The 13,602-nt window shown below is 39.3% G+C and overlaps 1 protein-coding gene across 7 annotated transcripts; it reads left to right on the top strand.

The window, feature by feature from the left end:
• Positions 1–215: 215 nt before the first annotated feature.
• On the top strand, positions 216–12,460 carry LOC103992723 (uncharacterized). 7 transcript variants are annotated; one of them, XM_009412541.3, is made up of 4 exons: positions 216–358; positions 4,369–5,170; positions 9,206–10,206; positions 11,618–12,460. In XM_009412541.3, exons 3-4 carry the CDS (start codon positions 9,245–9,247, stop codon positions 12,087–12,089), a joined length of 1,434 nt encoding a protein of 477 aa, XP_009410816.2. In that variant the 5' UTR covers positions 216–358; positions 4,369–5,170; positions 9,206–9,244; the 3' UTR covers positions 12,090–12,460. The 7 variants fall into 7 exon arrangements, with proteins under 7 accessions (XP_009410816.2, XP_009410818.2, XP_065016165.1 ...); XM_009412543.3 differs by having other exon boundaries at positions 237–358; positions 5,099–5,170; XM_009412538.3 differs by lacking the exons at positions 216–358; positions 4,369–5,170 and adding exons at positions 6,687–6,874; positions 8,809–8,983.
• The last annotated feature ends 1,142 nt before the right edge of the window (positions 12,461–13,602 follow it).

The raw sequence follows: 13,602 nt of genomic DNA, 5'->3' as shown, positions 1-13,602 counted from the left end.
ACGGCTCGGTACGACAGACCCAATATAAAGAAAACTTCCAACTGATATTTATGTAAAAATTAATAAATAAATCCTTCTTTATTCTTATCCAAACAGCTGTTTCGATTATGCTTAAAAGCATGAGTGCGGCCGGCCCTGCCGTCGTTGCACGTCGATAGGATTAGGCCAATCATGCAACCATCGCATGGTCGAGCTGGCGCGGGTTCCGGACCGGCTCTCCTTCGATTTAAGAAGCCCGCCTCCCTCGTTCCCCTCTTTCGATCTAGAGCTCTGGGTTTCCCTCTCCTTGGCATTTCGGAGTCCGGAGAATCCTGAGATCCCAACCCTCGTTCATCGAACTGCTCCGGTTCAATAACAGGTACGAGGAACTTCTAATTCCCAGAATCGCATGCACTGGATTTCTTGAATTGGTGGAAGGATGCTAGTTATTGGTTGTTAAAATATGTTTGCTCTGTCTCGCTTGAGAACCCTCTTTCCACTTCTTGTGAAGCGAAGCATCCGAATCTTTGGAAGTTGGACGACTCATCACTGTTAATCTATTGTCGTCGAATTTGTTTCGGAGAATCTTCAGTTTTAGGGTATGTAAGATGTGAGAGGAATTACACTAGATGGATGGTGGAAAACAGGGAGAGATTTATGTGAGGACTTTTTTTTTTGAAATTGTTTTAATCAGGTTAAGATTATGAAATTTGATGCCACATCCTTTTGTAGTTTAGGTATATAGTTGTGAAGAACATTTGATGTGGGTGCTGTGACGTTTGGGTGACACGCTAAATATCCATTTTCCAGACTTAAGTGAGATGTTCATGTGGCTCTTCCGGATGTGCTGAGATTACAATAGAACTAACTATATGGTATCCAGTCCTTATTTTCTCGAGGCTGTTCCTGTCTATTGTTTAATCACTTGATAAATACAAGCAGATAGAAGTTTTTTTTTCTTCTCAATATTGTAGATTTTTTTGACAAAATAGATTAATTTTATCAAGCTTTCAAGTTAGTGCAACTTTGGATGCTTTTAGATCGATCTTGCTTGTGTCAAATTCATTTGGTTACACCATCACACTAAGAATGAGAAGATCACAGGTTTGAGACCTTATAAGTTCATTTTTCTTTATTTTTACTTTTGATAAGATAGATTTGTTCGGATGCAACTCTTGTGGTTTGGGTTTGTTTGCTAAATGTAACTCATAGGATGTAACTTGGCTTGTGGCTTGAGGTTTGTCAATGGCCGACCTCCTAACCTTTCGTATTGTGTATTTTCTACCATGTCAACTTGGCTTATTCAAAGCTCTACTTTGCTTGTTTGGGTTGATGATGATGGTTTGTTTACTTTCTTGAACAAGATAATGACTTGGGTTGGATCAAAGTCAGTTTAGTTTCCTGAGATCACAATTTTGTGAGTAACATAAAATATGATAAGAGCTATTCCCAGCAGCTGACGTTGGATGTGAGTTATGGATTACTTGGTATAATAAGTAACCATGCCTGTGCAACCTGTAACTAGAAAGAATTGTTCTTCTAGGGAAGATTTACATGGTAACAAGCTCGAAATTATGTCAAATATGGTAATTAGATCTCTACATGTGAATCAATACAACTATTTAAAATCTAAGATAACATTCTTAGGAATGTCTATTAGTTCTATAGTTTAGGAGCTAGCACTAATGAAGACACCAATATGAAATCATAATTAATTAACTTGTACCAAAATATATACCACTAGTTCAACTTAAGATGTCAAGAACGAAGCTAAACCTTATTAATGGTGGTTTTCACTCACTAGAAACTGAAATCTTGCATATAATGAAATAGTTTGTCTTGAACATAGATAATGTTAGTTTGCTAAGTTGTACTTGCCAGACTAATCTCAATGTCCCATGTCTGCATCTATATTAAGATTGTTATATTTCTACATGTGTAATAGTTCAACCTGAATATGTGCAGTCCTTGGCATTTAATTCCGTAATTACATCTAATTATTGGTTTACTGTGGATAAGTTCAAGGGTTCTATACAGGAGTACGTCTACAACTTTGATGTTGGAAGTTACTGTTTCTTGAAGTCCTACTGGCTTATAATTACCATTAGAAATATTGAGCTTTTAGCTTCTTCATTCTTCTTCAAGCTGCTGAGTATTAATTTTCAATGCAAATAAGCTGCTCGAGCCCTTTGAATACTGACTGTGAAATCTCAACCCTTTCCTACTTCCTACTTATCGTGAATACCTGAATAGAGCACCACGTGCTCTCAAGTTCAGTATTTGAAACGGTTACATTGACCTCATTGGTAGAGCCTTGTCCACTTTGCTGCCCAGTAAGAATTTGCTGCCCTTTTGATAAGGTGAAAGAAAATTTAATTTCACTGAGCTTGGCAAGCTAAAAACTTAGTAGCTTAGTAGTTTCTTGTTTTTATTTTTAGGTTAAAGTCCATTTTAACCTCTTTGATTTTGGTTATGGATCTCTTAAGTTTTTATGATTTACTCGTGTATAAAATAACCCATATATTTTTAAAAACGTAGTATATAAGCTCCTCCCGTCAAGTTTGAGTTAACAAACGTTAGACTCTACTTACGTGATAAGCTGATTCACAATAAATCATTAATATATTAACATGTGTAATTTATTTAAAGGGTTAAGGTTCATTTTAGCTCTCGTCGTTTTGGTCATGGACCTCTTGAGCTCTTATGATTTACTCATATTTAAAATAACCTCTATATTTTTAAAAACATAACATATAAGTCCCTCCCATCAAGTCTAAGTTTACAGATGTCAGAGTCTGTTTACGTGGCATATTGACTCACAATAAACCATTAATATAATAACACATGTAATTTAAGTTTAAAAAAAAACTAAGACCACCATCAATGGCGGGAGAATGCGTCGTCATGGAAGTGACCACCAGCAACAGCGTCGAGCCATTGCTGTCTAGCAAGGCATCGTATGCACGTAGTCTTTCCTTCGCTGACAACGAGATCAGTAGCTTCTGGTCTTGCCTCAAGTGGATGTGCGTCGACCAATCCGACACTAGGCACGCAGTGGTCTCTTGGTTCCTCTTCCTCCTCCTAGGCGTCTTCGTCTCCACCGCCTCGCACTTCGTCCTCTCCTATACCCCCACCCATCGCGCCTACAACATGGTGGTCTAGTCCAGCTCTCCCTCACCTCCACCTTTGGCCTCTCCCACCTTTACCTCTTCGCTGGGGAGGTGGTTTACAAGGTATGGTGGTTCGTCAGGATCGGAGCGGGTGTCGTTCGCAATGGCAGGCAGTGCCGTGGAGGCACGTGCCCTGGAGCTAGCGAGTGACATCCGATAGATTCAACTCGCCAACTCCAACGCGTATGTCACCACGTCGCCCACCACGGTGTTGCCCGCCATTGCGATGGCACCTGCTCCGATCCCGACGAGTACCACCATACCTTGTAATCCACCTCCCCTATGAAGCATGACATCATAGACGGAAAGCAGGCGGAAGGAGCGATTGAGTTGGTCCATATAGGCTTGCCGAACCCGCTCGCTCTCCCTAACCAGCTTATCGAGGAAGCAACGGAGGTTATAGCGATGGACAAAGGCAGAGGTCGGAGGCAGAGGTGAGGAAGAGTTGGACCATCACGTTGTAGGTACGGTGGGTGGGGGCATAAGAGAGGATGAAGTGAGAGGCGACAAGGACAAAGATGCCTAGGAGGAGGAAGAGGGATTAGGAGACCACTACGTACCTAGCGTCGGATAGGTCAACACACATCTACTTGAGGTAGGACCAAAAGCTCTTGAGATTGTTGTCAGTGCGGGAGAGGTTGCATGTGTACAACGCCTTATTGGGTAGCAGCGGCTCAGTGCTACTACTGGTGGTTGCTTTCACGACAACGCCTCCTCCCGCCATTAACGGTGGTCTCAGTTTTTTTTAAAACTTAAATTACCTATGTTATTATATTAATAATTTATTATGAGTCAGCATGTCACGCAAGTAGATTCTAACGCCTATCAACTCAAACTTGATAAAAGGAGGGGTTTTTATGCTACATTTTTTAAATGTATGGGTTATTTTAGACACGAGTAAACCATAAGGGCTTAAGGGATTCATGACCAAAATCACAGGGGCTAAAATGGATTTTAACCTTTTAAGCTTAAATTATATGTGTTAATATATTAAAGATTTATTGTGAGTCAATATGTCACGTAAGCAGACTTTAAGCCCATATATGTTATGTTTTTGAAAATATAGAGATTATTTTAACCACGAGTAAACTATAAGGACTTAAGAAGTCCATGGTTAAAAACCAAATGAGTTAAAATGGATCTTAACCCTTTATTTTTCTTTCTAGTCTTTCAATTTTTTATGGGAACTTGGTTTGGAATGTGCTCACTTTTGTTTCAGACTGCGAGCAATGATAAGAATACAGAAGTAGAGGGCCCAATGCTTTGAAATAGCAGCAGCAACATACTCGACATCAAGAAACACGAGCTTCAGAATATATCAGATAAGTACCACAAATTAGATGATATTCCAACATTTGATTTGGGTTTGCAGAAGCATGTTTAGGAGAGCTTCTTACTGTAATGTATTCAGAACCAGACTAAAATCTTGACAGTTCTGATATCGTCAATGCTGAAGAGTTTTATCTGATAGAAACCCACCAAACATCTTGAATCCAGGATTTTGCAAAGATTTTGATAGGTCTTATAATTGATAGATATGAAAATGAAATCTCGTATTGACCATTGGGTTACTATTATATTCTTTATCTTTTCCATGCATTCATGGCTGAAAGGAATCCTCTGATTGATCAGTACCGACTTATCCTGTTGTAGTACTCTCCAACGGTGAGTGAACTGCAGTTAGGCTGTTGCTTTTGCTCTACTACAAAAATATTCTTATAACAGAAGGAGACAAGCAGATGAAAAGAGTTGCATCATAAGAGCTGCATGCTCTCCCAGCTTTCCTTAGTTCCATTCTTTTCGCTATGGACCTATGATGGTTGTCGATTTTGTCATGTTTCTCGTTTAATACATTTAGGCAGTTTGATTCAGTGCTAAATGCCTGGTGTCAAGGTCTCTATCTTGTTTAATCTATGCTGACTCAGTCACTGACACATTGCTTTTGGCAGTAATCACCATGAATGGACCAGCAATTGAAGGCGCTTCTTGGTAGTTGGACCATCTTCTCGTCACTGCTTCAGGTAAGAGGCTCATCTATCTGTTAATATAACTTGAAAGAGTGCCATTTATTCGTTTTCTAAATCATTTTATCAACAATATGTTTGGAATTACAATATCTTTGCGTATGACCTTAATTACATGCGACTAATGGTAGTTAGTAGTTCTCCATGTTTGATTACGTGAACCAACAATGAATGGTTAGTGTTTTAGATGCCAAATATGATCTGCTTCACTGCTACTTCTCTAATTCAGTGTACTGATTGGTGGTTTACCGGGTTGTGGTTTGATGGTTTTCTTGTTAGAATTAATCAGTACCACATCCTACATTTGGAGATCAGTGATCGCTTTGCTCCTGCGTTGTGCAAATTGCACGAATCTCAATACCATGATTCCCAGAATTGCATACATTCCTAAACCTTCTTACCAAAATAAAAAGAGTCCTGGCAACTGGCGAGAGCTGAAAGGTGCTGCTAGTCATGGTAGAAAGAGTAAGAACACAGTTTTAGGCACCTGGTTTGTGGGCTTGTTTAGGTAGAACCGAAAAAGATGAGACCCCGTTCCACGTTTTAGTTGTGAAGAGGATGTGTTTGGTGAGACAGCTCAGCCCTCTTTTGCTTCCTGCTTCTGCACCTTTATACTCGGTCACGAGAAGAGTTTGCCCGTAGCTTTCTTCAGCGTTAACCTGTGTGCCATACATCGGATTGGTGGGGTCCACCGAGCTCATGGTTTACTGGGAGTGATGGACTCGGGTCACCGTCCTATTATATAATATAATGAACTTGACATATAACCCGACTTGTATACGTCGGGACGGATGATCACATTGTTAGTGTTACAGATATGCGTGTTCCACTGGGATGGAGTACAGTTAGCTCCTATCGTATAATATAATGAACTTGACATATAGCCTGACTTGTATACGTCGTGACGGATGATCACATTGTTAGTGTTACAGATATACGTATTCCATTGGGATGGAGTCTAGTTAGCCTCCGTGTGGGTTGGAGAGCACACACGGACTCGGCAAAACCGTCCGCGTCGCCACGGATGTGACCCAGCTACCCTTCCTCCGGACGCGCTGACGTTCACCCGCCGAAAGCGAGGGAGGTCTTTGTCGACCCAATCTCCGCCGACCATCTCCGTCCACGTTCTTGGGGTGACCGTCTCTTGTCCGTGCCTTCCCTCTCCTCACCCGTCGTGTTACCTCCTTTGCGACGACGCCAACAGGTGGGTCCCAGGATCCTTGGCCTGCTGCCTCCACGCACATCACGCGGGTACCATCGCAGTCAGCGGGTAGGAAAAATTTTCTTGCTTCCTTCCTAATCCTAATGTATAAATGCACGCATCGTGGTGGTGGGAGCGATCCATTCGTGGGACCCGCCGGCAACGTACCCCGATGAGCGCAGGCGATAAGATATTACTGTGTAAAATCGGGGGGGCCTGCAAGTCGGTGGCTGTTTTTGGAAGTTTCGCTTACGATATTACTTGGGGAAAGGAAAATTATATGATTGAAATTACGAAGTGGATTAAAATGGCAAAAGCCAGCAAGATAAACGAAGAGGGAGAGGGAGGGAGAGGGAGCGCATACCATCGTGATCCGATTTCGTTTCTGGTTTCTTCTTTTCTTCAAACCAGATTTGCAGGTCGATCATCGTGCTGCTACTGAGTGGGTCTGATTCTGGAATTTGATCTCCCTCAAGTTTCTTGTCCGTACAAATTCTGTAGTATGTTTCTTCGTCCCCGATCCTTGATTATTAGATTCCGGAGTCCGGTCTTCTCATAAAATTGTCTTCTGATCTCTTGATTTCCTGCTTGCTTGCTGATTTTGTTGGGATTTTAGAGGTGTCGGTTGTCATGATGGGTTCTAGTTTGTGTTGATGGATTGTGGTTCTTTTGGGCTTTCGTGTTGTTCGGATCTGGTGATGATCGATGATTTATGAAATCTCTTGCTGCCAGTTGTTGTATTTTCCTCTTCTTTGTTCTTTTCTGAAGCTTTGTCAGCTGTGCTTTTCGAATGGTAGCTAAATTAGGATTTCAATTTCTAGATCTGCCAAATGAGAATTATTTGGTTGGCCTCAAATTGTTCTCTTTGTTGCCTTTGCTTGCCTTCTGCTGATCTAAAGGTCTACTGAACCGTGTGCGGCTACTATTCTGTTTCTTTGATTGTTGTGGTTTTTAGCCTGCTTGATGAATCTCGCCATATTCACGATGAAGGGATAGCGTATATTTGCTTGGGAAGGGAAGATTTTGGGAGCGTTTCCCTTTCTTTGAAAAGTAAGGTTGTAGACTTCACAAGATTATGGACATTGGTTTCTTGAGTGAAACTCCTGCTTACAATTTTCATGAATTTATGAAGACTTGCCATCACTACAGGCCAAAAAATACATCTAAACAAGCCCCGACAACTTGCATATATTGGAAGTCAGAATTGTGCTTTGTATTAGTAAGTATAGTTGTTACTGATCGGAACAAATGTTGTCTAAAATCACAATAATTTGGATAGAGAATATTTGGAAATCAGTGACCGCTGATCGCTGTCACCGGAAGTCTATCGGTAATCTGAGCTTGCAATCCAGCTCCAAAGCACCCCGCTGATATCATATAAGATTGTCATTTTTTATTTCTATTTTCCTTCAACTCACCTTTTATGTCCTTTACAAAATCCATTTTTGCATATTTAACTTAATTCTTCTTTTCAGAATCTGGTATCAGCTTTTGATGTTCACGTCAGGTTAGCAAGCATATCTCAAGTCCGCAAAACACTTCTATGGTGTCTTCTCAACATTGAGTTGTGATCTATAACACTATGTTTAATTTGAAAAGGTTGGGTTGTGATATTGATGACTCAGGCACTAAAACAAGGATCATTCTCCAATTGGCCAAAGTTAAAAATATAATGACATGATATTTTTTTATTATTGTCTGATATGGAAGCCATCAACTCGTTGCTTACACAATGTATGTCAATCTAAATATGGAAGCCAGAGAAACAAAACAATAATAGAAGACAGTAATAGTTAGCTTCCAATGTATGTCAATCTAAATATGGAAGCCATCAACTCCTTGTTATCTTCTATTATTGTTTTATTTCTCTGTTGATGTTGCTGCCATGACTTTTGATAATTTGCTCCATGGAGAGTTACCTAGAAGAAAGTTACAAATCAGTATTTAGTCTATGACCAGTGTATGGTGGCCCCACCTCGTTAACTTGTCTTGAATAGCATTAAAAATAAAATCGAGTGCTTTTAATAGTTCTCGGGTTCATTTTAGCCTACCACAAGCAGCTTCCTTGTGCTCTATCTTAGCCCTTGTCAGACTCTGTAATGGCTTATTATTCATCATGATTCCTGCCTGACTAATTAGTTGGAGTAAGTTGGCGCTGAAGCTGATAGGATTCATAATGAAACTATGAAGTTGGCATCTTGATTCCCTGTGTGTTTGTCATTGTACTTGATAGGTCTTGGAAAGAAGTTAAATATGCCAATTGCAGTTTTCTTAAATCAACTGGTTGTTAGATTTTTTTTTTTTAATCAAATTCTTCCTTTTAAAAAAATATAATATAAGATAGTTTGCTATGAAAAATAAAAATGTTCTTCTCAGTTCCTTGTTGTTACCACTGACTATATTTGTTTTTGTTGCAAATGTAATATTGGGTTAGGTAGCCATTGCCGGGGTATAGATAGGAAAGTCCTCCTTTGGGAAGGATTTCCATTGGTGGATATAGGCAGGTCCTATGGCACAGCACTGGAGATCCTCACTGGCATTGATCTCAGAGCAGTATCGTGGTTACAGAAAATGTTGTGGAACACCATATAGCACTGCTTAGATTGAAGGTACTTCTATTTGGAAGTGCCTTTCAGCTTAGGTTGTCTTGACCGTAAAAAGCTTTTAAACTCGGAAGCTTATTTATATGTATAACTGTTTCTGGAAAATGCTTTGAAAATCAGATCTGCTTGACATCTAGAATTTAAGTTATTTTGATAGACTTGCTTCTGAGAGTTTGTTTGATTTTCTCTTAAATGAGGATATGAAGCTGATATGTTTTCCTCTGGCAGATGAAGATTATGAAAATAGTTTGAGGAAATGGGCTACTAATGGCAGCTGCAGAAGCAAGGGCTGCTTGGCAGCGCACTGCGAACCGTTGTCTAGTCCAGGAAGATGCAAAACGAGCTCCAAAATTAGCTTGTTGTCCATCGTCTACCCCACAAAATGATTTAGGCAATGGGAACACAGCAATTGCACAAGATAATTCTGTTCCCAACTTGATGCCTTTGAACAGGAATTCCATGAATGCTAATCTTTCACCTGAAACAAAATGGTGGCTTCAGCTGCAACCCAATTTTGGAAACCAAAAGGACTTTATCTTTGAGCAACTAAGCTCCTTAGAAGATGAAGTTGATGAGAAGGACATGGAAACTATGGTCCCAACATCAAAGTTGGATCTGGAATCTTTGCCAATTGACTTTAACAATTTTACTCTTAAAAAGGAAGAGAGTATTCTGGAACCACCTTCGATGGTATCATCAACTGTCGTGATGCATGATTCTGAAACTATGGTCAAAGATATTAAGACAGCAACCAGTAATCCACAACAGTTACCAAAGCGGAAGGCACCTGTGAGTGATTATTTTCATAAGAAGAACGAACTTCTGGATATGGAGTCAGTTGATCAATTAAGTTTGACAAGGCCAGAAAAGGCTTCTTCGGACCTTGAAACACCTTGGACTGGGAGTAATAACTCTGAGCCATGGTGGCGTATTGCAGACAAAGATGAGTTGGCTTTATTAATTGCCCAAAAATCAATGCAACAGCATATTGAAAACTGTGATCTGCCTAAACCCAGAGAGACAATTCATGTTACTAAGAACCTTTCTTCTTCTGAGAATATGGATAAATGTGGGAATTTTCAATCATCATCGGGAAGAAAGTTAAGTGCAGACATAAGCAATGCCAACGAACACTCACATAATACATTTTCTTTTGCAAACTCTGAGAACAAGAATTTGTCTTCTGGTGAAAGAGGCTATATGCTCCATGATTCAGAGAAATTGTACAGGTAAGGCCCTATCACCATATGTTTTATCTTTCAGCAAATTCTATAGTTTTTCTGTGAGCCTGCATGGTGTGTTATATTTGTCTGTTAACATTGAATTTAGTCCGATTATTGTATGGTTGCATTAACAGTTGGCCTTCGATGCTTGTCTATTTGAACTCTAATTCGATGAACTCAATCTGTTCAAAATAAAATTCTACACTGTATATTGTTTGTTAATAATGTTGTCTTGCTTGAGAGTAGACTGGATAAATCGTTATGGGGACAACCTTTATAGAATAAGTTTTGCAGATTAAATACGTTCATGACCAATTATACGAAGTGTAACATTAGGCACATCTATGGAGTAGAAGGTGCAATCTGACCTAAATTGACTTTAAAAGAAAAAAAACTGTTATCCATCATAAAACAGGATGGGGAGGTTGATGAGGATATTATTTATAGAACTAAAATGGGATGGTTAAGATTGAGACGGGCATAAGATGCATATGCAATGATAAAAAATCCTTGTTGAACTCAATAATATCAAATTTTTAAACCAAACCTGAGCCACCTAATACAGGTGTAAGTTGTACTTACTGTCCCATACCCATACAGAAACAAGTCAGTTTAAATTGGGTCATCATTGAGATGATTGCTTTTGACATGATTTAACCCACTGAAATGACTTAAATTTGGTAAACCGAGTCCAGAAACCCGCTAATCACACAATTTGGATAATATGCCTGGCATAGTAAGCCCAAAGGCTATTCTCATGCAGGATCGATTGTCAATTGTATTTTACTGGTCCTTTGCTTGGAAATCTGCTTTTCCAGTTTATTTTCTTTCTTGCTTCTAAGGCTGGTTTAAATCATTAGACCATACTATGGATGGAACAGTCTGTGTCCAATGCAAATTTGGACATGACATATTTTTGAAGTCCTATATACTGATATCTCATTCTGTTGATCGTTTTTCATGTCAAGATTTAAGTGAATGATTAGTGATTCAAAATTATTTATTGAAGTTGAGTAATCTAGTGCTGCTTGATTAAGGGATCCACTTGTACCTATTAGTAGTTTGTTAATCATAACCAATCATAAATATATATCCACGCATATAATTATGATCCTTGAAAACCATATGGAGATCAAACAAATTGACCTATGTTAAAATCACATGTTTAATTTACTTAGTGATTCTCTGTGATGCTTTGACCCTGTTACATATCCTTGTTGGCTTGTTCTTTGATCTTTTATGCCCATCCAGACATGTCATCTTCAATTATTTGTGCTTCAAAACTTTGACAAAGTCTCTTCCACTTGGCATGTTCTCTTCCTATTATTTATCTTTGCTATGAACATGTCTTGAAAGAGGGAATCCTCCATTTAACTACAGTGTCTGAATATGTTTTTGATCTAACAATCATATGCAGCCACACACGAGGTTATGTAAATGATGAACAACATGAAGATAACCATACATCTGAGCATGACTTTTCAAGGGCTGAGCTGCTGGAGGCACTTCACCATTCCCAAACCCGAGCTAGGATAGCTGAAATAGCAGCCCAGAAAGCTTATGATGAGAAGGAACACATAGTCAAGCTGTTGTTCAGACAGGCATCACATCTATTTGCATACAAGCAGTGGCTACGAGTGCTGCAACTCGATAACATTTTTCTCCAACTCAAGATCAAGGACCATCAGATAGCGACGATCATCCCTGTGCTGCCCTGGATGCCATTGAAGGGGAAACTCTCAGGCAAAGGTAACATAACAAGAAACGGGAGTAAAAAGCACAAACGTCACATATGCAAATATGCCGTTGCCTTTGCTGTTGGGTTGGGTCTGGCTGGTGCAGGGTTGCTCTTAGGTTGGACAATTGGCTGCTTGTTTCCCTCTATATAGATCTCCATACTTAAGAAATATGCCAATTTCTTTGAACCAAATGACTCCCAGGCTCCTTTTATCTCAGGCAAGCGAGTGAATATTAGGCCCATATTTTGTGGGCTGATGTGAAATCTTGGGTATATGGGGTGGCTCAGATCATCTTCACTGGAGGATTCATCTTTTGTTGTATATATGGTTTCTCATGTACATACGTTGAATCTGAAGTTGTACATGCGTTTATTATGCACAGGTAGGGTGGCGAAGCTTTATTAATTGTATGAAATAAGAAAGTGTCTGATGACATCATCGATTAGATCTTTATTGTTATTCATTACTGCACAATCATTGTAATGATGCCTTGGTGATCTCAAATCAGTTTGCTCGTGTCATTTGCATGCATCACATCTTCTGCAGGGCATCGCTAAATTTCTTCAGCTGAGTATTGTTGTCATACAGTGCAGGAATGGCTTTGACCATCGAAAGGTCGGTGGCTCAACCTTTGGATATAATTAGGAGTTGGTTTTGAGAGTCCGAGTGGATTTATAAACCTGATTACTTTAGGTTTGGATATGATGGCTTTCTTTCAAGACTGAGAAATTAGAGAGATGTTAAACGATCGTAAGAGTGGATATGCAATTATGAATGAAATGTTTAGATTGTTTTTATATTCCCTTTGTTTTATGTAAATTACTGACGTTTACTTATTTCTTGTACTAACATTGTTGGTTCTTCATCAAGACATGTTCTTCTTATCTTACACAGATTACAAGTTGAAATTGCGTGCCCTCAACTATCCATGAGAAATGTGGAGCTTAGCTTTGCATTTTTCAATGATCACGAATTCTCTTCTCCTCCTGTCGGAGAATACCGCAAGTAAAGAACAGATGCATCATGCGCTTTAGTACAGGTATCCTACTGTTCTCTTATATCAAGCAACTTGTGGGAAAAGTTATTTGCCATTTGTTTCGTGCCGACAGGACCATCTAATTATTGACATGAATGAATGAATCGAGAAACCACTGTGAATTTTCCCCTTGACATGATGTCCAACCATCACCATTCATATCCAGATTCATCCTCTTGGTAAATCATAGAACTTGATGCAGATTTGATTGAGTCCATAAAGTTCACAGAATGCATCTCCTCAAGGAGAGAAACAATCCATCATCAAAGACAAAGGGCATCACCTACAACTTTAGTATAATGCTAAAAGGACGATTGTGGCCATCAAAGATGGATTTATTTGTAATATCTGACCTTCCATCCAGCACTTAAAATAATAATATTATTATCAGTAATAATAATAAGGATAAGGAATGACTCATAAGTGTCCTATGGGCCTTATTTTCTGGTCGCCATCACATCCAACCAGACCCAGAGTTCTGCACGTTGAACTCGTGCCCCGACGGATAGTGGCAAATCTGGAACGTGATACATATTTTTTTCGTCGGAGAATATTTTATAGGAAATTTATTTCATATTTTGAGTGATAGTTTTGTAATATTGAACTTTATAGGAAATTAGAAAAAAA

The sequence above is a fragment of the Musa acuminata genome, chromosome BXJ3-7, assembly GCF_036884655.1.
Source record: "Musa acuminata AAA Group cultivar baxijiao chromosome BXJ3-7, Cavendish_Baxijiao_AAA, whole genome shotgun sequence".
In the NCBI taxonomy this organism is placed as follows: Eukaryota; Viridiplantae; Streptophyta; class Magnoliopsida; order Zingiberales; family Musaceae; genus Musa; species Musa acuminata.
Note: the sequence above shows the minus strand (reverse complement) of the source record. Positions and strands in the feature narration are given on the sequence as shown.

Bases quoted from the DNA above. Each gene is read 5' to 3' on its own strand.
- LOC103992723 (XM_009412541.3), top strand. From the start codon at position 9,245: ATGGCAGCTGCAGAAGCAAGGGCTGCTTGGCAGCGCACTGCGAACCGT. The intron at 10,207-11,617 runs GTAAGGCCCTAT...AATCATATGCAG, and splicing joins GATTCAGAGAAATTGTACAG to CCACACACGAGGTTATGTAA.